This window comes from Urocitellus parryii, chromosome 6, assembly GCF_045843805.1.
Source record: "Urocitellus parryii isolate mUroPar1 chromosome 6, mUroPar1.hap1, whole genome shotgun sequence".
Taxonomy (NCBI): Eukaryota; Metazoa; Chordata; class Mammalia; order Rodentia; family Sciuridae; genus Urocitellus; species Urocitellus parryii.
This window is the reverse complement of record NC_135536.1, coordinates 72,136,663-72,161,906: the sequence shown is the minus strand read 5'-3', so window position 1 is coordinate 72,161,906 and position 25,244 is coordinate 72,136,663. Positions and strand designations below refer to the sequence as shown.

The following is a 25,244-nucleotide window of genomic DNA, read 5'->3' as shown; positions in this document are numbered from 1 at the left end:
TGACATGTGTCTTTTATTCTAAGTCTTAAATGTTATTGTTGGGGAGTTTCAGGAGAGAAAGAGCTTGTTCTGTTTCCTCTTGGAGAGGGATTTTGATCAGCAATCTTCCAGTCTCAGGAGAAACAGCCTGGAGTGGTGTATCATCAGTATAAATATCTGAGAAGAGCCATTTCCTGGGAATTTAGATATATTTGTAGTCATTACCTCTGTAAATAGTGGACGTGAAAGTCTGATGAATTTATAGAAAATCTGAGATTTATTTATGAATTGGGAAGATAAACTTGTGCTATACAGCCATTGAGAATTGTTGGCACAGTTAAGAGGAGATTTGGGGACAACATAATCACTTTGTTCAAATTGTTTGAATATTTGCTGGGAGGTTCCTCATAGGAGAGATTAGACTTCTCCATGCAGTTCCCAAAGGCAAAACTAAGGCCAACAAGTGCTTAAAGTTATAAGGTATCTGTCAATTTAGTATGGGTGAATTTTCTAACAATTCATGAGTGTGCTGGTTCATGATTGTGGATTTCTGGAATGCTTCTCGGTGGTAAATGGTCTGATGGTGACTATATAAGGGACCCCTGTGTAGGGAAACTTAGATTATGATGTCTCTAGTGCCAAAGATCAGCTATATAATTCTGCATTGCCTTAAAAATATGGATATAACATTAGGAAAAACTGGGAAAGCAGATTTATTCTTTCTTCCATGATTCCAAATGGTAGATGTGAAAGTCATTGTTTTTGCAAGTCATCCTTGAGTCTTGCTGAAAAAAATGACTGACATTCTGAGGCTTAGGAGGAGATGCTAGATTTCCTGGCAGATGAAGAAGCCGCTGTTCTGTAATCATTTCTTGTGTGGATCCAACCGGATTTTGGCAACAGACATATTTGATGTATAATTGTAGCAGTGGCCAAAAAAAAATATAACCAGGATTGGCAGTTCCAGTGACCACATGAATATCATGAAATGTGACAGTGTAGGAATTATTTTCTGAAACCCACTACCTGCCTTTGGTCAGCTTCAGAGATAGGATATAGTTTAGCCCACTGCTAGAGGCTAAAGGAAGGTGTTGAAAGAAGGGAGAGAAGCAACCCAGGTTTGTGAGCCTCTTAGTCCTTCTCAATGAAAGAAGATAAAGAAAGGGGTTTTTTTGTTTGTTTGTTTGTTTTCAAGGTGGGCATAAATATCAGAATTTAAATGACCTCATGATGGGATGCTATTTTTAAAAGTAGGATTAGACAATATTCAGGGAGCAGTGAGCTTGGCAAGAAGGTGGACTTTGTAGGCGTGTAGGTCACTTCTACTCTAGATAAGGTTGAGATTACTGTGCAAATTGCATAGTATTTTATGAGCTGATCATAATTTGTAGCTGGGCTTGCTAGAGGTATAGAAGCTTCCAAGACCGGGGAAAGCATGAAAAATAGCCGTGACCATGTTAGGATTTTGATGTACTGCAGTCCTCTTAAGAGCCAGCCTTAAGCCAGAACAGGGTCAACAAACTACTGCCAGTCACCTGCTCTTATAAATAAAGTTTTATTAAAACATGAAAATGCCCATTCATTTAAGTGTCTGTGGCTGCTTTCACATTACAGAAGGGCAGAGTTGAATCGTTGTGACAGACTGTGTGATCTGCAAAGCCTGAAATATCACCTGGCTGGCCCATTACAGAACGAGTCTGCTGACCCCTGGTCTGTTAGATTGGTCCATGCTTCAACAGGCTGTGTTTTGAGAAGATGCTGGCTAGTCTATTTTTAAGCTAGAGGGGAAAGTTGGCAGAAGTTCTTAGCAAGGACTACTACTTTTCTATATCCATCCTATCTTCTCTTCCTTCCTGTTTCTTGGACCAGGTCTCACATTTGCTCCTGCTCCCTATCATTCACTTGAGTCTTCTTAGGTGCTATGCGTCAGAGAGACATACCTAGAAGAATAAACTGTTTTGTCCTGTCTGCCCTTTTCCATCTAGTGTTCTATAAAAATTCTAGGTGCAGAATGGATTTATTTACTGTCTGTTGTATTCATTAGTGTTTGGAGCTAGACCCATGAAATCCAGACTAATAATAACAATTTAATGCGACAAGATAATTATTTTGTTCATTAACAAGAGAATCTCTTGATCATATGTGATCACAAGTGTATATGAGTTTTCTGATAGCATTTTCTTTGTGCATAGAACAGGCTTTTATCAGTTGTTAGTTGCCTTTCCTGTATAATGGAACTCATCAGGATTAAATGTATTTTGAGTCATACTGAAATAAGTCTCATCTGCTGGTGAAATTTGTTCAATGAAACCATAATATCTTGCCACGATTTTGGAGATAATTGCACTATCATACATTGCTAGAAAAATTTCAGCCAATCTGGACAGTGAAAGAGTATCTTTCTTTCCTGAGAAATATTATCTAAGAACCTCTTGGATTTGTAACAGCACATGTGGAGATTTATGGCTTTAGTGGGCTGTGAATGTTGCTTCAGCCTGTGATTTGTGGTCTAGTGAAGGACCGCAGAACATGTCCTTCACAATCGATTGACCTTTTGCGCAGCCTGTTCTGGGCCTTAGTAAGACCATCTTAAACTGAAGAAACACTCCACCACAATTTTCATATTATCATTTGGTAGATGGACCTATTAAGAAAGGGCCAAATGGTAATTTCAGAAGAAGTTAATGGTACTTAAAGACAGTTTTGTAATTGAATTGTGAGTCCTACATATACCCATGAAAGACTTTAGCTGCTCCTAAGAAAATCATTTGTCACACAAATTTCCAAATATGTGAATGTGGAAATTTAGAAAATTTTAGCCGCTTTGAGTATTTAAGTCTCATCCCAAATCACAGCTTCTTTTTCTGCCTGACAGTTGAAATTGGGGTTGAAGTGTGCTTTGGAAAGATAATCCAGTAAGAGAAGACTATTAGTAGAGAATGCTTTTTAGTTATTTGCTGTGAAGGTGGAGGAATTGCCAGGGTTTTTAGCCCCCGTCTCCTCCTGACCAGCAGGAGAAGCGGGGAAAGCACACCCCGCCTTCACAGGAGGACAATCAGATGCGCCAGGGAGACTAGTCGAAGCAGGATATCATTTATTGAGGAAGTACACACAGCTTATATACTGCACAGGAGCCAATCAGAATAAAGGTCAGAGGGGTGGAGCAAGTTCACGTGTACACCCATCCCATAGTCCTTAAGGGAAAGCAGGAGCTGTCCACGAGGGCGGAAGAGTCCTGGATCTATCCTGGAGGTGGTCTGTCTCTTCTGTCACCGTCACCGCCCACAGCACTGCCTTGTGGCTGTTCCCCACGAGCCATCCCAGCCACATGTGCGGCCCCAAGACCGGGAATCGGGCAGCCATGCCCTACAAGGCATGCCTGAAAATGGAAGACAGAAATATTTCAAGCTGTAGGGTCTTGATACATTTTATATTAAATGGAACGTCAGGAAAAGCAAAGCTCTAATTCTAACAGAATGTACAATGTACGATGCTTTAGAGGAAGAGAGAAGCTAGAAGTAAAAATTCACAAGAAGAGTGGAAGAGGAGCTGACAGAGATTGGCTGTTGGTCAGAGAAACGTAGGAAAGAAAATAGACGAGAGAGAGAGAGAGAGAGAGAGAAAGAATACGAACTACTGCAAGTTCTTGGGAAGTTAAAAATTTGAATTGTATGGAAGTTTATAAGTAAAAGACTCTTCCATTACCCAGAGGTAGCCATTAAGTTTCCTTTCATATATTTCTGAAAATAGTTATGTATAAAGTATTCACGTTTTTCCCTGGCGATGGGAAATAATATTCAGAAGCCTTTCCTCCTTTAAAATATTTGGTCATTTTTTTCATATTATTATATAAATGCACTTCATTCATTGTTACTGCTGCATAGTTATTTAGTCACCCATGTCCCTCTCCATATGTTTGTTTTCTTTTTTAGTCATTTTTTAATTCAGATAGTGCTGCAGAGAGAAAATCTTGATGATATATATCTGTGAATACATAATTGTGGTATATGATTATGGACCAGCCATGTTTCTAAAAGTAGATTTATAGAGTCAAAGGTTATATGCATTTTCAAACTTGGACAATCACTGCCAAAATTTGCTTCTACCCTGGTTGCTCCAATTTTTTATAGTCCCAGTAACAAGTACTTAGGTGGCTGTAACTGGAGACTGTTGACGCTATCATTATCCTCATAGCTAACATTTATTGAACGGGTTCTATGTGCGCTGTTCCCAGTGCTTTCCTTCTTAGTATTCGCTCTGTAGCTCCTCCTAATGACCATGCGAGAGGCACAATCATCTTATAGACAAAAAAAAAAAAAAAACTAAAACTGAGTCACAAAGAGGATCCTTGCCAGACTAAAATTCACATAACTAGTAAGTAATTAATGATTCCAATGCATATAGTTTGATGGTAAGAGAAGAAGTGGAACATAGTCAAACTAGAGGCAGTAGAGAGATGACAGTGAAGTGAGAGACAGAAGTCCAGACTCAGCTGTGGTTGTTTACTTTGGAAAGAGTGAAAACTAAGAAACAATGCACAATTCATTCTAATTGGCAAAATGATTTTGAGAAAAACACATGTGCCCTTGTGTGTTTTTTAAAGAGGATGGAGGAGGATCTCTTGAAGATTTTTACCAGCCACTGACCATTCCATTTAGAATGAATTTAAAAAAGTGCCATTTGGACATGAAGTAAGGATAAAAAGACTATGTATGTCTTTATCTTTTAAATGAGTTTGACTATTGAAAAAAAGTCAATATTCTTGAAAGTCCTCTCTCCTGTACAAGTTCTGTTTTCTAGCACCCACCCCCCAAAACTGGGATAATGGAAGAAGTTAAATAGTAGTTTCAGTGCAGTCTTAAAACATGAGCAGTGCCAAGGTGAATTGCATCCACCCAGGAAATCTTAGCCATGAAGAGCCTCTTAAAGATGTCTGGCTACCTCACAAGGAAACAAGAAAAACTGGATTAGAGAAATTAAAAAATAATGAATGCTGGGATCTCCCCTGCCCCTTTATCTTACAAAGGAAGGAACTGTTGAAAATTAACAATTATGTAACTGAGTTATTGAACAACGTAAATTTTAAAAATTATTGATGTTGGAAATCTAGACATCATGCTAAGTACCGTCCACACTGTGTTTTCTGTGGTAGCTCGCTGTTGAAGCCATGGAGAATCTTAGCACTTGTAGAAACTTCAGAAACAGTCTGGTCTCACCCTGTTATTTTGGAGAGAAGAAAACTCACCCCAGAGATATTCAAACTTATCAAAAACAACAACTGAGAAGATTAAAAGGGAGATTCTAGAATCCCATCTAAGGATACACTATCTGGTCATTTTTCCACCATACCATCTTTCTAACAATAAGTCTCAAAAACCATAAATCGATGGAGAATTTAACAACCTAAAATGCTTTTTTTCTAATTATCTAACAGAACTTCTGAAGACAAGCCTCAGAACTTCAATGTTTGTAATACTTTCAAGAGGAAACAAAACTAGATTTTAATATGAATTATCCATTCTATAAATAGACTAAATAGAGCATTTAATGTGAATGCTAGAATTCACATTCACATAAGACAACCTTCTCTAAGTGTCATGAACTGTTACCAATAATCTGTTTTAAAGGAAAAAAAACTTAGGGGGCTGGGGTTGTGGCTCAGCGGTAGAGTACTCACCTAGCATGTGCGAGGCCCTGGGTTCAATCCTCAGTACCACATATAAATAAATAAATAATATAAAGGTGTTGTGTCCAATTACAACTAAAACATAAATAAATAAATATTTTTTTTAAGAAAAGAGAGAGAGGAAAACTTAAAAAAAAAAAAAAAAGAATGAAGCCAGTATTTTTTCATAGAGGAAAGTTCTAATGGAATTGGTACAGGAGGTAGCCAAAGGCAGGATTAGATGTGTGTGATTTAAGGAGGTGTTTGTTTGCAATTACAGTGTCTGCAACAATGCTGACAGCTCAGTGCTCAATGCTAACAGCTAATTTTCAAGTCTTCTTGAGGAATCTCCATGAAGATGGAGACTGAGGTGTTTAACAGATTTGTAGTCCATTTGCCAGTGTATGAAGATAGGTACAACATTGATAAAGGGGCAAAGGAGTTCCCACAGAAAGAGTCTAGAGAGGGGATAAGAGGTAACCTGGGGTAAAACATTAGGTTTGGGAATTATATTAAAAATGTTAAATGTAGCATAAATAGAAGTAGAGATTTAGGGAAAGGTGAACTCATGTTTTGGCCTCTAGCCATGTTTGTGTTCTCTTATAGTAAAGCAGTTAGGAACAAAAGCCAGCTTTGCACTAAATGTATATTGCTTGTGATTAATGCGAGATCTAATCTAAGGAGAGGGTTTGCTCTGATTCTTCCTCTTTGCCTCTGAATTTCTAGCAGTATGACCTCAGCAACTCATCTAACCTCTTTTACCTCTTGTAAAATTGGTGTAATAGCAATACCACCTCCTCAGGTAGGCTCTTAAAGAGAGAATACCATGCTTAGAGTAGCATTGGACCATGATAAGCTGTTATGTGTGCTGGACCTCATAATACATAGCACCCAGTTACCTCAGGAAGATGATACATTTTAGAAGCACTTCCCCCTTGGCATGTCTCAGTGTCCAGTGCTCTTTATGAAACGATCCTCTTACCCCCTCCTGAACAGTTCATTCTTCTCTCCTGGCCCATGCCACTGCAGAACCATAGATTCTAAGAGCCACAGACAGCAGAAGTAGAGAGGTGGGTGTGAGTTCCCTTGGCTCCCCCCCCCCTCTCTCTCTCTCTCACACACACACACACACACACACACACACATTCACCTGAAAGGACCAGGACCAAGACTACCCAAGGGAAAGCTGGAGATGCATGGCCAAAGGAGTACTCTGAGGACTTTACTCACCCCCCATTGCAGAGTGATAACAATTGGTACATTTACAAGCAGCTTTCACATTCTTTATGAGTGTTTGATTTTCTCAGTACTGAGGTATGTGAAATAAAAAGAAGCTTGCTTTGCCTTATTTTGACTACAGTATCTAGATCTACTCTTAATCTGTTTGCATTATTAAAACATTTCCAAAGTGTGAAGTTTTCTCCCTGTGCACTGGTCTTCAGTTTCTCAGACCATCTCTGTTCCGTAAGTAGGGCTATCAGTCCTAAAACAGACAGGCTCTTGTGGGACCTTGGACATGGGACTTGGTTTTGTTTGTTTTGGAAATTTGCCCTAGTTTGGGGAGAATAAAAAGATCTGGCACCTTCTATTTTATTTTATAGGTTCAAATGCCGTTGAATATCACTGTGGGTTTTGGCTTGTTAAATACACTGGCAACAGCAGGGTTTGGCTAATTTTAATGCTCCCTTTTAAGAGGGAAGCAGGGTTCAGCGTTTATACTACCTCTGTAGCTATTTTATTAACACTTTAAATTATAATCAAGGGCTGTTCTAAAAACGCATCAGATTTCCTAAACTTCTTTAAATGATGGAAGTGTAATCCAGCCCAGCTTCAAAGCCACTGCTGTGGCCTTTGTCCCCAGCATCTGGCTTGTACCATCTCCAGATGAAATGTTCACAACTGCTATCAGTTACTGCCAGCTTTTAAGCACTGTAAACAATAGTTATTTTGCCCCCTTGTTGTGAGTACTTAAAAGATAGTTTGGGAATTGTGTTTCTTTTATCCCACCTGAGTAGGCCTGCCTGGAAAGATTTGCTTAGAGAAAGTGTTGCTTTGAGGTAAAGTATGGGACTAAAATTAAAAGATCCACCTGAAACCACTCTTCTGAGAATTGGGGTTCTGACACCAGAAATGGAGTTCTGCTAAGTGAGATGCTAAAACAGACTAGAGAGCATCATCCCCAGATACCAGCTGTGTATGTACATGGCACACAGCATCTTCTTTAAGGGTCACAGAATATCCATTGTACAAAGGGACTTTCAGAATGTGAAGCTAAGAATTGTTGAAATTTCCCTTTTCAGGCCATTTGATCACACAAATGACTTACAGCCACATAGGTGTACAAAAATGCGTAGAAATCCCTGACTTCAATGCTATCCTTTGATGATCTCTGAGATCTGGTCCAGCAGAGACCATGGCCAATTGATTTTGGGGGGAGGTTTATGTTCAGGCTAGGACAGACCTCCGTCCACAGAAACCCTGGGAGCTCCTGCTCCAGGTCACACTGGTTTATAAGATGTGAGGCCGACTCAGGCAATTTGGGGATAGATTTCTGAATTCCAGTTCTTTTCAGCTTAGGCACACTATATTTTCTACCAAAGTCCCTGAGCTCTCACAGTGGTAGGCCTGGGTCCATTTCATTACCTTCCATTCAACATCAGGCTTCATTCCACCTCCTCCTCAGAAGCACTAACCTAGTTTCAGTCACATCGAATGAAACCCTACTTCAAAATTTAACTGTCTACTGAAGTCTGAATAAACAGAACAAGTTGGGCTAACAAATGGCTGCATCCTGGGGTCATTTTTGAGGCAAGTTTCCTTCTCTCATGAGCTCTTTCCAGATGCTCAGTCTAGCAGCACGTTCCTCAGTGTGAGACATGGGATCTAGGGATCATTTGTCCTCGGTCACACCCAGCTGAGACTTAAGCACTTTCCGTGGAAATTGGATTGGGAAGACCACCCCCCCCAATCAAGTGGGAGGCCCAGATTTAAGGCCAAAATTTAAAAATAAATGTCTCCTATCTCAGTGTCTTCTGGTGGTTTGTGCAGGCCTTTGTATGCTGTATGTGGATAACTGGTGATATGTCATCTTTTCTCTTTTTTCTTTCCTTTTTAGGACCAGGAAGAAAACAAGGGAGCTACAAGTTGGCCTGAATTCTACATTGATCAGCTCAATTCCATGGCTGCTGTAGGTATACTTTATCTTCTACAACATAGTTTAAAAATCCGGTACAAAGTACACACTTGCACAATAAATTCAATTAAGTAAGATCTACCAAATGTCATTACCCTTCCAAACTCCATTCCAAACCCTCAGAGTTGGAGGTGGGGTACGAGGTGTGGGCTGATAATGGGGTAGAAGTGTTACTTCACAGTGATTTTTCTAGTACATTTTAAATAAAGTCTACACACACTAAAATATAATTGACTTTAATGTTACAACAGGAAACATAATCTGAAATCTGGCTTGTGTTCAACTTTAACTTGCAATTGCTTTAACTAATCATTTGGAGCTTTGCAATACTATTCTAAAAGTTTATATCATCTGAAAATATTATGATTAAACAACTCCTTCAGTATACTCCTCCTATTCTCTTTTTTACTGGGGCTTTGGTTCCTCCTTGGCTTCTTGATTTTATAGGGGATCATGATGCTCTTTTCTCTTAATAGGTCCTTAAGGAATCCATGGAGTCAGTGGTTTAATGAAAAGACATAATAATAATAATAATAGTGCTAAGATATTCTTGGGAAAGCCTTGGCACATGAGGTTTGGATGCAGTTATTGCTTAAAATGCATTCTCAATATCTAAAATATGAATTCTGATCACATCGTGTCCTGTGACATCAGTGTTCCAAGCAGCTTGAGGGGTATCTACTGATCATGGCTGAAATTTATAGTAGTAAATAAATCATCGGCCTTTAAGGACTAGTAGTTTACATCCTGTTACTGCTGATAGAAATTGAAGGCTGCCTACAGTCTTACCTGTGGACACACTCATGATTTTAGAAGTCAATATATTATACTCAACTTTTGAGTTTGTAACACCCAAATAGGTAACAGCTTCCAGAATACTTTCCTCTACCGATTTTCCTGCCTTCTCCAAAGTCCATGTGGAGAATTAATGTCTTATCACTTAAAGCAAACATTTTAAATCGTCTGTTTTTCATTGCTTTTGCCGAAGTTAAAAACTGACTAGAATATGTGAACCATTCACTCTTTTGCTAAACTTTGAGAGGCCTTAACTTCCTCTTTTCTAGCTTATTCTTTGACGATGCTTCTTCTGCAATAAATGATAAACAGCCTGGTAAATGTGAACAGGGCTATATTAATTATTGAAGAAACTATATAATTTTTTGCCTCGAGGGTTTCTAATCTAAAAGCATAGAAGAAAAAGGACAGAAAAAATAAACAAACAAACCACCAAATCCTTCCTTATGCATCATGCACAGTGCCAAAGATAGAGTAGAGCAATCTCAGCGTTTATAAAGATATGCTAACGCAATGTGAGATTCGTGGTGACCACCAGGGATTTTGTGTGCATCCAACCAAGCAATAATAATTTGGAGCCATTGAACATTTCTTGCATGTAAAGGCTATTTTGTGAATTTCTTGTTCCTGACTATTAGGGAAAAAAGAACTGTCAGGCAGACTGTCTCTCTTTGTAATTAAGTCAGCATTGTTTGATTTCTAATGAGATGTTTCTTTTTTGCTAATGAATTCCTTGCTATACATGGAGAAGTACTGAATATTATGGATTTTTCCTTCTTCAAATATTGGGGCAGTTATATTAATTTGTGCATTAATAACTTTATACTTGACCTGTCTGGAGTTGACCTGGCTCATTCCTGAGGAACAGGGTCCCTGATATGCTGGCATGTGGCCCTTCCTCCTCCAAGATGCTTCTTTTCTCTCCTTCCAGCTCCTTGGATGTTTCTTTGCCTCATGCCATCTTTGCTGGTCTACATCTTAATTATTTTTGGTTCCTAATCTGAAGTTGCTTCCAGGGCATCACAAGGCTATTAAGTTGTGACTTTGCCATCCTTTCTGTGTTAAATGCATAACAAAGCTTTCTAATGTTCCTGTTAGGGCTGAGTCATCATCTCTCCAAGGTCAAAGATAAAGGGCATTAACTGTCCCTGGATTAACGAGGCCTCTGAATCTCTGCATACCTAAAGGAACAGGGAGATCTGATGAGGCCAGAAACCCTGTGTTATGTTTTCTGTTTTTCTCACCTTATCTGTTGCCACCACCTCCTTGTATAGTTCCAGCTAATCTCTCTGACATCTGTGTTGGAGAAATCCTGACAACACACAGCAAAAATCCTGAGACATTGCCCCTGGGGACTGGAAGGGAGCACAGTTCGTTCAAATCTTCTCATGGCCCAACATCTAGACTCCTTAGCTGTTTGCTAAGGGACCTGTTGAAGAGGAGTTTGTCCACATTGTCATTATCCAGTGTCTACAGCAATTACTGCTACTGAGTGTGCCTCATGTGACAGGCCTGTATCGTATCGGGCATTTTACAAGTTGTTTTAAATCCTTACCAGCACCTTATGCTGCCAGTGCTATTTATAGAAATAGAGTCTAAGACTCCAAGAAGGGTTTCCTTGCCCAAGATCATCTAATTAGGAAGTGGTCATCTAATTAGGAGATCAGACCTGTCTTATGAGCCCAAAGACTCCTTCCAATTTGCCTTTCCCTGACTAGGTTTTTAAAACCCTGTGACACATGAAAGAGGCCTGGTGACCCTTCCTGCCCCTGGCCCCAGGCCCACACTGTTGATTTGTCTCACAGGGCGGGGCGGAGGGCAGGCATCTGTGTTTTTTTTTTAAATGCCTCAGGAGTCTGATAAACAGTCCAGGTCGAGAAGCGCCACACTTACTGGTCCATGAAACTGACCATTTGTGGAGCCAGTTCAGTTGCTTTACATAAGCCTCCTAACAAGAATGCTTTGTTCTTTAAAGGACCCCTGAATGATCTGTTAGCTTTTAAAGAGTGAAACACGGTAAAATAAAGGAGCACAACCTAACAGGTTCTCAAAGGACCTGGGCTTGTTTTGTATATGGCTCTCCCAAACTTTCTCAAGGAGGCTGTGAGTTGAAGCTCCCTCAGCTTAGCGAGATAGCTTATTGATTTCACACCAAGGAAATGCTTCAACAGCTTTTCAGACTCCCAGCTGAATTTCTGTCCAAATCTGTGCTTAACTGTGCTGATTTCTGTCCAAATCTGTGCTTATCTCCACGTTCCAGTGTCTACCTTCGCAACCTTAACTCGGAGATCCTCTGCCCATGGACACTGCCCTGTGCCCACTTCTGTGAGCAGGCATTTAGGGAGGGCATCCAAAGCAGGCCTCACAGGGCCTGTTTTCTACAGGCCAAGAGGCATTGTTTGGCACAGAGGACATCTTTAGAAATGTAGGCTTTTCTATGAAAAGGTGCAAATTGCTGGACACAGTAGCGCATGCCTATAATCCCAGCATCTCCGGAGGCTGAGGCAGGAGGATCGTGCGTTCAAAGCCAGTCTCAGCAAAAGCGAGGTGCTAAGCAATTCACAAAGACCCTGTCTCTAAGTAAGATACAAAATAGGACTGAGGATATAGCTCAGTGGTCAAGTGCCCCTGAGTTCAATCCCTGGTACCAAAAAGAAAAAAAAGAAAGAAAGAAAGAAAAAGAAGAGGTGCAAATTGAAACTTCTTCCTAAATGTGAAGCTTGAAAACTCAAGGATTTCTATAAATCACTTTATTTTAAAAAGTCACATTAGAATCAGGTATATCTACCTATCCTCATTTTGCTTAACACACTAAATGCAATCTCTTATATCCAAATCTATATCAGGTATATTTATATACCTGTATCACACACAAAGTCATGATCTCCTCTCCTTTGAGAAAAAGATAATGTTCCATATTGAGAAAAGAAGTTCCCATTTAACTTTCTGTGGCATTTCATAAGTCTCCCAACTCTCCTAGTGAGGGACTTAATGTAGTCTACCTTTATTCAAATGTCCCACTCTCTCTAGGATTGCTAAAAGGACAGATACATGGCATTAGTGTCCCACAATAAAAATGTGTCATCTTTAATTTGGGGACAGTTTTATGAAGTTAAGCTTAGGAACAGAAGTGATATTCACAAAGGCCTGATTCTGAGCTGCAGTCAGAGTGATTGCTTAAGAGTACAAATGAATTCAGCTGTGCCACTGGAGATTAAGCATCCTTGGCTGGATTTGTGCTAAATTTTTTAGGGATGGGTCCCACAGAGCTCTGCAGGAATTCATTGGTTATTTCTGCACACAGTTTCTTCTCCTACTATCCTCTGGTGACAGCTGTCCAGATGCATCACCAGCAAGAGGACAGTTTTAGCTAAAAAAAAAATGAAGAAGTAAAAGAAGCAGCAGCTCTACTGCTGTTTATTAAAGTGGCCATAAAAGAGACTGGTGTATTCATTTGCTTTAGGTTTTATCCTTCTTGTTATGTGGCCAAACTTAGGTTTTAATGAACATTTAGTTACTTAATACTGATACTGTTGATTTACAGTAATAAAGTCACCCTTGATGACTTGTGATCCTGAAAGAAAGGCAGAGATTGGATCATTGAGATCCATGGATAAGAGCCGAGCTTTTCTTTGACTATGCAGCTACCTCAATCTGTTTTCCAGTCAAGCCTTTTATCAGAATTGGAAACAGATGAAACAATTGAGACTGGACAAGAACGTATTTAGAGTAGGATGAAGGAAAGGGACCTGTAGCTTCATGGGTGGAAGTCCTGGGACCTTAGACTGGAGGTACTTTGGAACAAGCAGGTGATCATGGAGTGCAGTAGAGTGGAAAGGACTGTGAACCTTACTGTATTTATGACTTTTTAATATCAACTAAGAAGTGCCTGCTTAATATCTTACCCCTGCAGTATCAGCATTGCCTAAAAAAATTTTCAGAAATGTAACATTTCAGGCTTCACCCAGACCTACTAAATTGGAGCCTGCATTTTAAAAAGATGCCAAGATACTATTTTCATGTCCATATTAAAGTTTAAGAAGCCCTGCTGTAACAGATCCCAGGATAGCACAAACACGCACACACACACAACTCTATCTATATCCTGATTTCTAAATGACATTGAAGCATTTCAGGAAGTTAACACATTCAATCTGGAAGAAGTATCCATTGTAGTTTCAGGTCCATTTTAAGTGTTGGTCTTTAAAATTTGGGGTATAACAAAACCCTTTTGATCTTGATTACACTTTTTGACTCATAATTGAGAGCAATAGTATGGGAAAATTGCTGCCCCTTCCTCTGTTTGATAGTGTGACAATATTAACTTTAATTGCCAGAATGTTGTGCTCAGCTACAGGTCTAGTCTTTCATCAACTATGAATATTAATATCAATATCAGGGCACAATTACAGAATAGTTACTTAAGCATTTGGGCAACTTCATCTCAATTATGATTTCTAAACATTTCCCTAAAATGTTATTTAAAATTTAAAAAGCCTTGTAGTAAAAACAAAACAAAAAAAAGAATAAATGGAATTCTTGGTGATGCTATTCTATAATTTAACTGGTAGTAAACCTTAATCGCATATTTATGAATTATTGGATAATAGCATGTAATCTGTGGACTTGTCTTGTTTATATGATAAGTAAAAGTACAATTTGAAGAAGTGACTTGTTTTCTTTGCATAGAGAAAATCCCTGCTGGCTTTAGAGAAGGAAGAAGAAGAAGAGAGAAGTAAAACTATAGAAAGCTTAAAGACAGCACTAAGGACAAAACCAATGAGGTAATTCTTGCCTGGGCAGCATGTTCTTTCTCTCTCTCTCCTTTTCTTCCTACTTTATTTTTTGCACTAGTCAGACTTCCAAGAATTTTTAAATTCTTTAACCATTGAATATTTAATAAATTGATATTCTTCAATTAAAAGACATGCAGAGAGTCATTGGAATTGCTAAAATTTAAAAAGAGATTAACAATAATGGCAAGAATGTAGAAAAAAAATGGGACCCTATTTATTGCTCTTGGAATATAAAATAGTACGGCCACTTTGGAAAAGAGTTAGGCAGTTCTCCAGAACGTTAGTGTTTCCATGTGACCTGACAATTCTACTTTTAGACATACAGAGAAGGGAAATGAAGACGTGTTCCCCAAAATGCTGCCCATAAATGTTCATGTCTACATTATTCAAAAGCCAAAAAGTAGAGTATATCCATCAATTGATGAATGGTCAAAGTGTGGTATGTCTACAGTGGAGTATTTCATGGCCATTAAAAGCAATGAAGTACCAGTCACAGCATGCAATCACCTTACAAACATTATGCTAAATGAAAGAAATTAAAAATAATAGATGGGCAGACTTTCTGGCAATAGTGATTCATTCCTTTCTGGTAATCAGTTTCCACTGTGTGCTTCCTCCACCGTCACTTCCATTCAGGCCTCTAGGATTTGGTGAGGTGTTGGTGTTCCCACAGGCACATTTCATTAGCACAGGTGCTATGTATGAAGCCAACTGGCTTAACCAGTTTGGTGATATTTGGATCCTGTGGTTGGGTAGAATGGCTCAAAAAATAATTGCTTTTCTTTATTTGATAATAAAATGCAAACTAAGAAAAACCTACTAATTCATTAAAAATATGGTGCAGTTTTAGGACAGAGGTCTTCTAGACTATCTTAATTAAACCAGTGTTTGCTTCAGTGTGTTCTACATGCCCAGATTGAATGGGTATCCAAGGCTAAATAATTTGGTAGTTTCTTGAATAGTAAGATAAACCAGTTGTATTATCTCTGGAATTTTCAAGGGTTTTGACATGCAGATAGGCATTGTGAATTATTCCCATTGATTGACTTTACAATAAAGGTTATAAATATTGATAGAAATTAATTTACAGTTGTTTTAGTCAGCTATTTTTGCTGCTGTGATTAAAGGATCTGACCAGAACAATTTTAAAGGAGGAAAAGTTTATTTCAAGGCTCACGGTTCAGGTGTCTTAGTCCCTAGAAGGCGGCTCCATCCCTCAAGGCTCAAGGTGAGGAAGGATGTCATGGCAGAAGAGTGTGGCAGAGGGAAGCAGCTCACATTGTGATCAGAAAGCAGAGAGAGAGTCCACTCGCCAGATTCAAATATATACCCAAAGCCATGCCACAATTCCCACCTCCTCCAGACACCCTACCACTTCAGTTACCACTCAGTTAATCCCTATCAGAGGATTAATTCACTGATTGGGTTAAGACATCTTTAGCAATTAGAGAAATGCAAATCAAAACTACTCTAAGATTTCATCTCACCCTAGTCAGAATGGCAAATATCGGAAGTACAAACAAAATTTTGGCAAAGATGTGGGGGAAAAGGCACACTTATACATTGCTGGTGGAAATATAAATTGGTACAGCCATTATGGAAAGCAGTATGGAGATTCCTCGGAAAACTTGGAATGGAACCACCATTTGACCCAGCTATCCTACTTCTCGGTTTACACCCAAAGGACTTAAAATAAGTATATTACAGTGATACAGTCACATCAATGTTTGTAGTAGCCCAATTCATAGTAACTAAACTATGGAACCAACCTAGGTTCTCTTCAACAGAAGAATGGACAAAAAAAATTGTTATATGTGTGTGTGTGTGTGTATATACACACACACACACACACACACACACACACACACGATGGAACCTTAAAGAAGAATGAAATTATAGCATTTGCCAGTAAATGGATGGAGCTTAAAAATATCATGCTAAGCAAAATAAGCCAATCCCAAAAAACCCAAAAGCTGAATGTTTTCTCTGCTATGCAGATGCTAATTCACAATGAGGCAGGGCTGTGGGAATTACTTTAGGTAGAAGGGAGTGAAGGGAGGGGAGGAGGTATGGGAGTAGGAAGGATAGCAGAATGAATCAGACATTATTACCCCATGTATACATGTAACTGTGTGACCAGTGTGATTCTGCATCATGTACAACCAGAAGAATGACAAATTATAATCCATTATATATGATGTATCAAAGTGCATTCTACTGTCATAAATAACTAATTAAAACAAGTTTAAAAAGTTAAAAAAAAAAAGAGTAGGGAAAATAAGGGTATTGTTTCAAAACCTCCTGGGGCTGTAAATAGTTATTCGTTTGATAAGCAAATGTCCTGGAGTTGAAGGACACCCTCTGACTTTTCTTACAGTCTACCAGGGTCAGCAGTCAGCACATAGAAGTGCATGGGACCTGGATGCTACAATAACTCAGATCAGCAGATGATTTTAACCTAAGACAAGATATATATTTTGAGTGTCCTTTTGCTCATTTACTCAAATATGGTTCTTTGTACCAGCTGAGATGTATTTACCTCAAATAGAGAATTTTTTTTTTTTCCTGATTCTGGCTAGATCATAAGAAGCAGGATTGAGAAGCCCCCATCAAGAGGCCTTTGGAACTTTTGGAACTGAGTCTTCTTTCTTTCCCCTGTCCTCCAAAGGTTGTCTGCTAAGGGCTATTGCAAAATCCCCAAGAGACTTAAGTCTGATGCGCTTCTCTTCATGACAGGTTTGTAACCAGATTCATCGACTTGGATGGCTTGTCATGTATTCTCAACTTTCTAAAGACCATGGACTATGAGACCTCTGAGTCTCGAATACATACCTCTCTCATTGGATGTATAAAGGCACTAATGAACAACTCTCAAGGTCGGGCTCACGTCCTGGCTCACTCTGAGAGTATTAATGTAATTGCTCAGAGTCTGAGCACAGAGAACATTAAGACAAAGGTGGCCGTGCTGGAAATCTTGGGCGCCGTGTGCCTGGTTCCTGGGGGCCACAAGAAGGTTCTACAGGCCATGCTGCACTACCAGAAGTATGCCAGCGAGAGGACCCGCTTTCAGGTGGGGGCTCCCTCCCCTTCTTCTCTTACCCCATCCTTAACTGCACAGATAGGTGCCTTTTCCAACCCTGAAGGGGGAACACACGACTTGAGATTCCCTCCAGAAAGTGACTACTCACACTGTAACTTCCCTTCTTCTGGGTCTAAGGACCAGAAAATAGTATATACTTTCTATAGTCAACCAATCTGAGATTTTAGATTTAAAATGCAGGCCTGCAACACATCTTCTGTATCCATTCAGTGAAATTCTACTGAAAATTCTACAGATTGCCATTCTTGATTTAGGATTGAGATGAAAAGTGAGATTATGTCAACTTTTTTACTCAAATGTACAAATCAAGCTGAGGTAACCAAGTCTTTCATACTTGTATATATGAACATGCATGCTGTAAATTTTTTTTTAAAGTATAATTTTTAGGACTGGTGTGAAAGGAAAAAAAAAGGTAGCTTTCTATGGATCAATGGAATTCTGACTAAACACAAGATTTTAAAAATTAACTTATGCGCATACAAAATTTTGCAAAATGAGCACAAGGTTAGTAATGATTCAGTCCTTTGTTTCTGTATCTGTATCCTTGATAGACCTTAATTAATGACTTGGATAAAAGCACCGGGCGGTATCGGGATGAAGTGAGTCTCAAGACTGCCATCATGTCCTTCATTAACGCAGTGCTAAGCCAAGGCGCAGGAGTGGTAAGAACCTTCCATATCGTGATTTTAAAAATATAAAGAATAATTTTAAAATAAATTCTATCAAGTCTAAAAAGCACAAATATATGTTTTATCACCCTTTTACTTTCAGGAGAGTTTGGACTTTAGACTTCATCTTCGCTATGAATTTCTGATGTTAGGAATTCAACCTGTAATAGATAAATTAAGGGAACATGAAAATTCAACATTAGATAGGTAAGTGAGCCTGTTCTGATCTGAGATAGTTTATGCTTCTTCCGTGGGTGTGGTACCATATTGAATGGCAGCCTGTGTCACGAGGAGCTCACACCAGGGTGTCGGTTCCGCTAATGATGTTTTTATCCCAAGACTTCATCTTTGAAAGAAGCAGCCTGTTGGGCAGAGAACTTGAAGTGGGTTTTGGCTTTAGACCTTAATCTATATCCTATCCTTGGGTTGCCTTGTCCTTCCTATCTATCCAGGTCAAGTCATTCATTTTTTCTGAACTTTAGGGATTTTGTACTTACAAAAATTGGTGACCGTAGTGATGACAATAATGACAACTATCTTGTTTGTTGCTACAATTGACTATAAAACTTATGGTCTCACTTAGTACCCTTGATTGGCATTCTGTGAATGTCACCTTTCACTTCTTGTCCTTTTGTTCTTGTTTTCAGTCATTTTATCATTTCTAAGATGGCCCCATTACCTCTCAGATCTTTCCTTCTAGTGCCCTTCTTCAATCATTCGCTGCAACATGCTCTTCTTGATATTCTGTAAATATGTCAGTAAAGCTCTTGCCTCAGGACCTGTGTACATACTATTTTGTCAGCTTCAAAAAATCTTTCATAGCTGTCCAGAGGTTACCTGTTCCCTTGTTCCCTGCAGAAAGACCTTTTCGAGCCACCATATATATTTACTTCACTTCCCTTTATTTTCTATTCCCTTGACCCGGATGTATTTGTCTACATAGACTGTATCAACCCCAGTGCACAGAATATGTGGTAGTAGGGGTTAATAAATATTTGCATAAACAATGAATGACATGAATATCTCTTTTGTGATCTTCAGTTCAATAGCAAGTCAAGTATGGGTAGATGGGCTTATTTTTCCACAAAGGGACTCCATGAGTGGAATCTGAACTTGATTATTTTTAGATTTGATATATATTAATTTAATAATTGTCTAGTATGTGCTATGCACTGTAGGTTTCTAAATTTTTACTTTATTTTGATCTTAATCTATTTTTCCCTTATAACAAAATTAAGTGAAGTCATTCAAGTATTATTACTATATATCTTTTGGTGATATCTCTGAAAATTTAGGAAAGGCCTTATTGTTAATGTCCTGAATCCTATGTACTTGGGTTCGTAGCATGTTCTGCTTTTAATAACTTTTCTTTAATTATCTTTCAGGCATTTAGACTTTTTCGAAATGCTCCGAAATGAAGATGAACTAGAATTTGCCAAAAGATTTGAACTGGTGTGTATACTTGTAATTATTCTGGTTTAACTCACCAGCTCACAGAATTTCTCCTTGAAAAGGGTGTTGTAGCATTGGCATGGGTCAGTGTAACCTGTGAACAAATTCTAAGCTCTATTATTTTTTTTTTTTTAACCTAAGACACAGAATTAGTTTGTATTTGCCTCGGACTTACTTATCTTGCATTGGGAGAATTGAAGAACTTGGGTGTTTGACTTCGATTTGTTTTTCCTGTAAAATAGGTTCACATAGACACAAAAAGTGCAACTCAGATGTTTGAGCTGACCAGGAAGAGGCTGACTCACAGTGAAGCTTACCCTCACTTCATGTCCATCCTTCACCACTGCCTCCAGATGCCTTGTAAGTGTTCGATTCCCTGGGGGTTCAAGCGATGAGACACTGCCCACTGGGCTCTGTCTTCTGATTGGTGCTCACGGGGCTGGGGCGTGTACACCAGCGATTACAGAACTCCATTTCGTGACAGACCATGTCTTTCCCCCCACAGCTTAAGGGATACAGTGGAATTCACAGAATGAAATGAATTTATAATTTACTTTGACTTTGAAAATAAATATAAGCTTTACAACAGACTTAGAAAGGGGTAGAAAATACCTCTCATTCGAATAAATAGTCATTAGATGTCAAAATTCCAGCATTTGGGGAAATGTTGGTGCAGATGATATAAACATCTCTTTGGATCTGTGGCTTTAAAGCGGAACCATTGTTGGGAAATACTCATCTTAGTTTACAAACAACTTGACAATTTCATCCACCATTCTTTTCCTTTTTAGACAAGAGGAGTGGTAACACTGTTCAGTACTGGCTACTGCTGGACAGAATCATACAGCAGATAGTAATCCAAAATGACAAAGGACAGGACCCCGACTCCACACCTCTGGAAAACTTTAATATTAAGAATGTCGTACGAATGTGAGTCTCTTCTTATTCCACTGCCTGTGACATAATGATGATAATATAAGACATATATTTTATCCTAGGATCAAATATAAAGTCACTCTATAAATACATGCAATATTTGTAAGCAACATCTGGGTTTAAATGGGTTTCGAGCATGTACTGAGGATTTTCTCTGCAGTAGACTATTTTTGTACCCAGGGAGAATGCATTTAGCAGTCAATCTTTCACGTCTTTTGTAATGAGTACTTGTTTAACTTATACAGGTTGGTTAATGAAAATGAAGTTAAGCAGTGGAAAGAACAAGCAGAAAAAATGAGAAAAGGTAAGCGGTGAGGCCCTCACAAAAGAAGACGTGGCGTTACTGATTGTTGGGTGACCCTGACAAGAGCAGGGGATGTGTCGTTCCTATCTTTTTACTGACGTTTCCTGTTGACTTACGAACATTAAGGAACCTTTCTTTTTCCATGTCTTGAGGGGTTTTTGCACAGGCTTTTTTTTTGAACCAAGCAATTTTAATTGTCATGCTGATTCTCAAATATTTTATTCTTTGGCTTATAATCACATAAATTTTTTGAAGAGTTTGTAACATATGCTGCTCAGTATTTGTTAATTCAAATGTTCTTAACTACCAATCATCCAGACCCTTCTTCTGCCCCATAGCTGTTCTTTAAGTACTTCAGGTCTTAAGAAATAGAATAAGGGACTCTAGAATTTTGAAATTTTGCCCAGAACTTTAAAAGAGAAGCATAACCCAGCATAACCCACTGGGTCTCAGCATCCCAATTCTCTCCATGACCTGAATTTGGCACCCATCATAAAAAGAGAAATCATGCAGAAAATCAATGACAATTGTAAAGATATGTGTTATAAAACTACAACAGGCCGGTTGTTAGTATTTGAATAAGTCTTTGATATTATCCCCCTTGTGTTCCTCATGGTGCCAGCCACTCACAGAAATGGATAGCTTTCCTACCTCCTTCAGAATATTAGCAAATTAAAATTGGCCGCTTTGTGAGAACAGCCCTAATCCCAGCCGCCGCTCTTTCACCATACTGGTCAGCTGACTTCCTTTTCCTTGTCCAAGTTACACAGTCACAGCCAATGAAATGCAGTAGCACTCACCCCATTAGTTAATGCTCTGAAAAGAATGTCCAGGAGATGGCTGAGCATTTCCTTTCCTCTCATCACATTTATCCCTTGCCGTCGAGCACAAAAGCACCGCTGATACAGGAAAATACCAAATGTGAAGTCCTGTTCTGTTAACTAGTTCCCATATGTATCTATGCTGATCTCTAATAATTGAGGCTCTGCATGCATTTTTACAACTAAATTTCAGGAACTGCTGTGGAAAGAATAGGAACATTGACTAAAAGTTAGGGTAAAGGGAGATGAAACCAAGGAGAAAATGATCCACTAGTGGGGTGTTTGGGGAATACTATTCCACCCCAGAGCATGGAGACTCACAGCTGGGGAGAGCACTTGGGACATAAGTGTTTGCACCATAATAACTCCGCCTTCCCTGATTCCCTGAACAGGATAAGTCATGTCCTCTCTTCCCCTCCAGCCTCCCCTTCTGCAGTGTGAAGATTAAACCTAACTCACAGGGATGTTGTGAAGATCAAGTGTCAAAACAAATAGAACATTAGCATGGTATCTGGCACAATAAATGACAGCCGTTATTATAAGATGCAGGTGGCTGAGTGGTAGAGGAGAAAATCCCCAAGGTCAGGGGGAGGAACGGACTAGTTTAAAGTGAAGTCATGGGTATAGTATAAAAGAGGAAAGATTGAAGATTTGATCTTCAATCCTTTTCTTGGGCTTCAGGAAAGCAAAGTTAGATTCAAAAGGGCACATGTTGACAAATTAGTGAGGAGGCAGAGGCTGTGTAGAGCAGAAAGTTCCATGGACCTGAAAGGTGGAGAATGTTTGGAGGAAAATTGTCTTTGGTGGAGAGCCTGCCCAGGAAGTACTCAATGAAAGCTTAGCAGATATATAGTCAATGTGGACTATGTATGGGCGTGTCTTTAGACTGGAGCTTCCCACACCTGGCGTTACACTAGGATCATCTAAGGAGCATTTGGAAACCACAGTCTCCTAAGCCCTGCTCCAACGTACAGAATAGCCTACTTCGTGTGGGGTCAGGAAGGTACTGGAATGTCAAGACCTCTTAGGATTCTGAGGCAGCAGGATTTGTCAGTGGCATTCCTGCGAGAAGAACGCTAATCCCTCGGCTTGTTGTTTTCAATGAGAAATGACATGATGACAGAAAAAGGAAAAGGGGATATGGTGAGGTAGTTTTTAGATGCAGATCCAAGGAGGTCAGAGATGCATCCACAGAGTGGTAGAAGTAGGTCAGTGGTTAACTCCAAGGCTGCCAAAACCCAAGCATTTTAATGGTTCATGCCCCTCCCTGCAAATCGCAATTCTGAGGGACATGAAAAGAGAAGGTCAGGGACAAGAGACAAACAAGAATTTAAATGTGTTATCAAACTCAAAAAATAGAGACCAGCTTTGTATAACTTAGCCTCATTGGGTTATATCTCTAGTGGATTTATTGATATAAAAAGAATAGGAATTTGGGCCAAGTATTTGAAATAAAAATCTTCAGCCTAAACTTAATTCTTTCTCTTTTCCAAAGCTCATCACTCTTGTCAGCAAGCACGTATTCGCTGGCAGTGTGAATAAGTGTCCTGCTAAATCGGGTGCCCTGTTCCATTAGAGCAGGACTAGGGAAGCAGGAAACCACAGCTGAGAGCTAATATTTTTCTCCCCACATTAGTGATTTTCATGCTCAACCTACACTCCTGCCCTTAAGATATTTGACACTGAGATGATAACATTTGCTTTCCTGAGTTTTAATAGCTTGCTGGAAGCATAAAATACTTCAGATGGCGTTCTGAGAAGGGAATGGGAGAAACAAGCTGGTGTCACGCTGATGACATGGTCTGCAGCAGCTTCTAACCATGTCAGAACCTCCCTTTCAGCCCTTCCACCAGTGGGACAGAGACAGCAATCCTCACTCATCAGAACTGGACTTCTCCCTGTCCCATTTCTAATTTGCAGAAGAGGCCCTTTTAACATTGGTTTTTTTCCTAGTTTGGCTAAGGGGCCATTTCTGTAACAAGATTTTGAATTAGCTACCCAACATTCTCCTCCACAAGTAGTTACTCAAACTTTGTTTCATTTTTAGAATTATGGCCTCAGGGTCTCTACTTGGGTTAACAATGTAGTTTGTGGAGTTGTTCATCTGAAGCCTTTCAAGCATGAGCAATCAATGTTAGCCTGGGAGTCTCCCTTTGGTGGGGAGAAGGAATGGTACCAAGCTGAAGAAGAGTTGGTTTTCTTTGTAAAAAAGCTTTTTTTGTCTTGAAGAACCTCCCATTTTCATATTCAATTGTTTTTTTTATGCGTAGAGCACAATGAACTGCAACAGAAATTGGAAAAGAAAGAGAGAGAATGTGATGCTAAGACCCAAGAGAAGGAAGAAATGATGCAGACCTTAAATAAAATGAAAGAGAAACTTGAAAAGGAGACTACTGAGCATAAGCAAGTCAAGCAGCAGGTGGCGGACCTCACAGCACAGCTCCATGAGCTCAGCAGGGTGAGGGCCACAGGTGTCTTGCGTTCTCGGGCATCTGCCAAAGCCTTCCTTATCCTGGATCCCAGCAACCTTACATAGGCAATTTACATAGATCTGAGATGTCTCACGGTTGATCACAGTAGCTTTGAGACCCGCTCCCTCTGTAATCTCGTATTGGTAGCAGAGGTTGGGGGTGGGGCATGTTTTTAGTACTAGCTCTGTACAAAAAAGCAAAGGAAATCATATTAGCTTTTACTGTGAAAACCAATTTCATGAAAACCAAATTGTATGATGATACGAAAGGTGAGAGAGCTATGCATGCTCCGTAGGTAAGCTCTCAAGTGTCAAATACAAAGGGTGACTCAACTGAGTCCATAAAGCCCCAAACTCACCAGGCCTTTAAACCCCTGTTCTCACGAGTGTGAGATTTCTCTATGGTACCTACTTAAGGCCAAGTTTCAGATTCTCAAAATCATCCAGTGAACTTCTTTCTTCCATTGATTTCCTCTTTTCCTCCTTGTATCTTTTCAGAGGGCCGTCTGTGCTTCAGTCCCAGGAGGACCCTCGCCTGGAGCACCAGGGGGGCCCTTTCCTTCCTCAGTGCCTGGGTCCCTCCTTCCTCCCCCACCACCCCCACCCCTGCCTGGAGTGCTACCTCCTCCACCACCTCCCCTCCCCCCAGGAGGCCCTCCCCCTCCCCCAGGGCCACCTCCTTTAGGGGGAGTCTTGCCACCTCCTGGTGCGCCAATGGGACTGGCACTCAAGAAGAAAAACATTCCTCAGCCTACAAATGCCCTGAAGTCCTTCAACTGGTTGAAGCTGCCTGAGGTGAGCCATTGGTTCCCACGTTGCTGCTAGTAGATTAGCCTTAGCCACTCTGTGTCTTCACTGAAAGAAAGAAACAGCCCTGACTGCTAAAGGACTTCATTTTCCTGTGTGGACTCGCTCAGATATTTAAGTGGTAAAGCTTCTGAAATTTTGACAAGTTGTTTGAGTGTTGTGTAGAATGAAAAATTGGGGATAGCAGCACTTTTTCTAGAAATAACCATGTCTGTTCTTTATGTATACAACTAAAACCCAGAGAAACTTATTCACTTG

General features: G+C 39.7%; 1 protein-coding gene across 1 annotated transcript in view; it reads left to right on the top strand.

Moving 5' to 3' along the window:
- Nucleotides 1-25,244, top strand: part of Daam1 (dishevelled associated activator of morphogenesis 1) — a 166,314-nt gene that overhangs the window by 104,989 nt on the left and 36,081 nt on the right. The window contains exons 4-14 of the mRNA XM_026410057.2: nt 8,760-8,831; nt 14,322-14,416; nt 17,165-17,498; nt 18,080-18,190; nt 18,300-18,403; nt 19,582-19,648; nt 19,891-20,008; nt 20,440-20,578; nt 20,830-20,888; nt 23,980-24,167; nt 24,678-24,974. Of these exons, the coding sequence (XP_026265842.1) occupies nt 8,760-8,831; nt 14,322-14,416; nt 17,165-17,498; nt 18,080-18,190; nt 18,300-18,403; nt 19,582-19,648; nt 19,891-20,008; nt 20,440-20,578; nt 20,830-20,888; nt 23,980-24,167; nt 24,678-24,974 (1,584 nt within the window). The remainder of the gene's footprint in view (nt 1-8,759; nt 8,832-14,321; nt 14,417-17,164; nt 17,499-18,079; nt 18,191-18,299; nt 18,404-19,581; nt 19,649-19,890; nt 20,009-20,439; nt 20,579-20,829; nt 20,889-23,979; nt 24,168-24,677; nt 24,975-25,244) is intronic.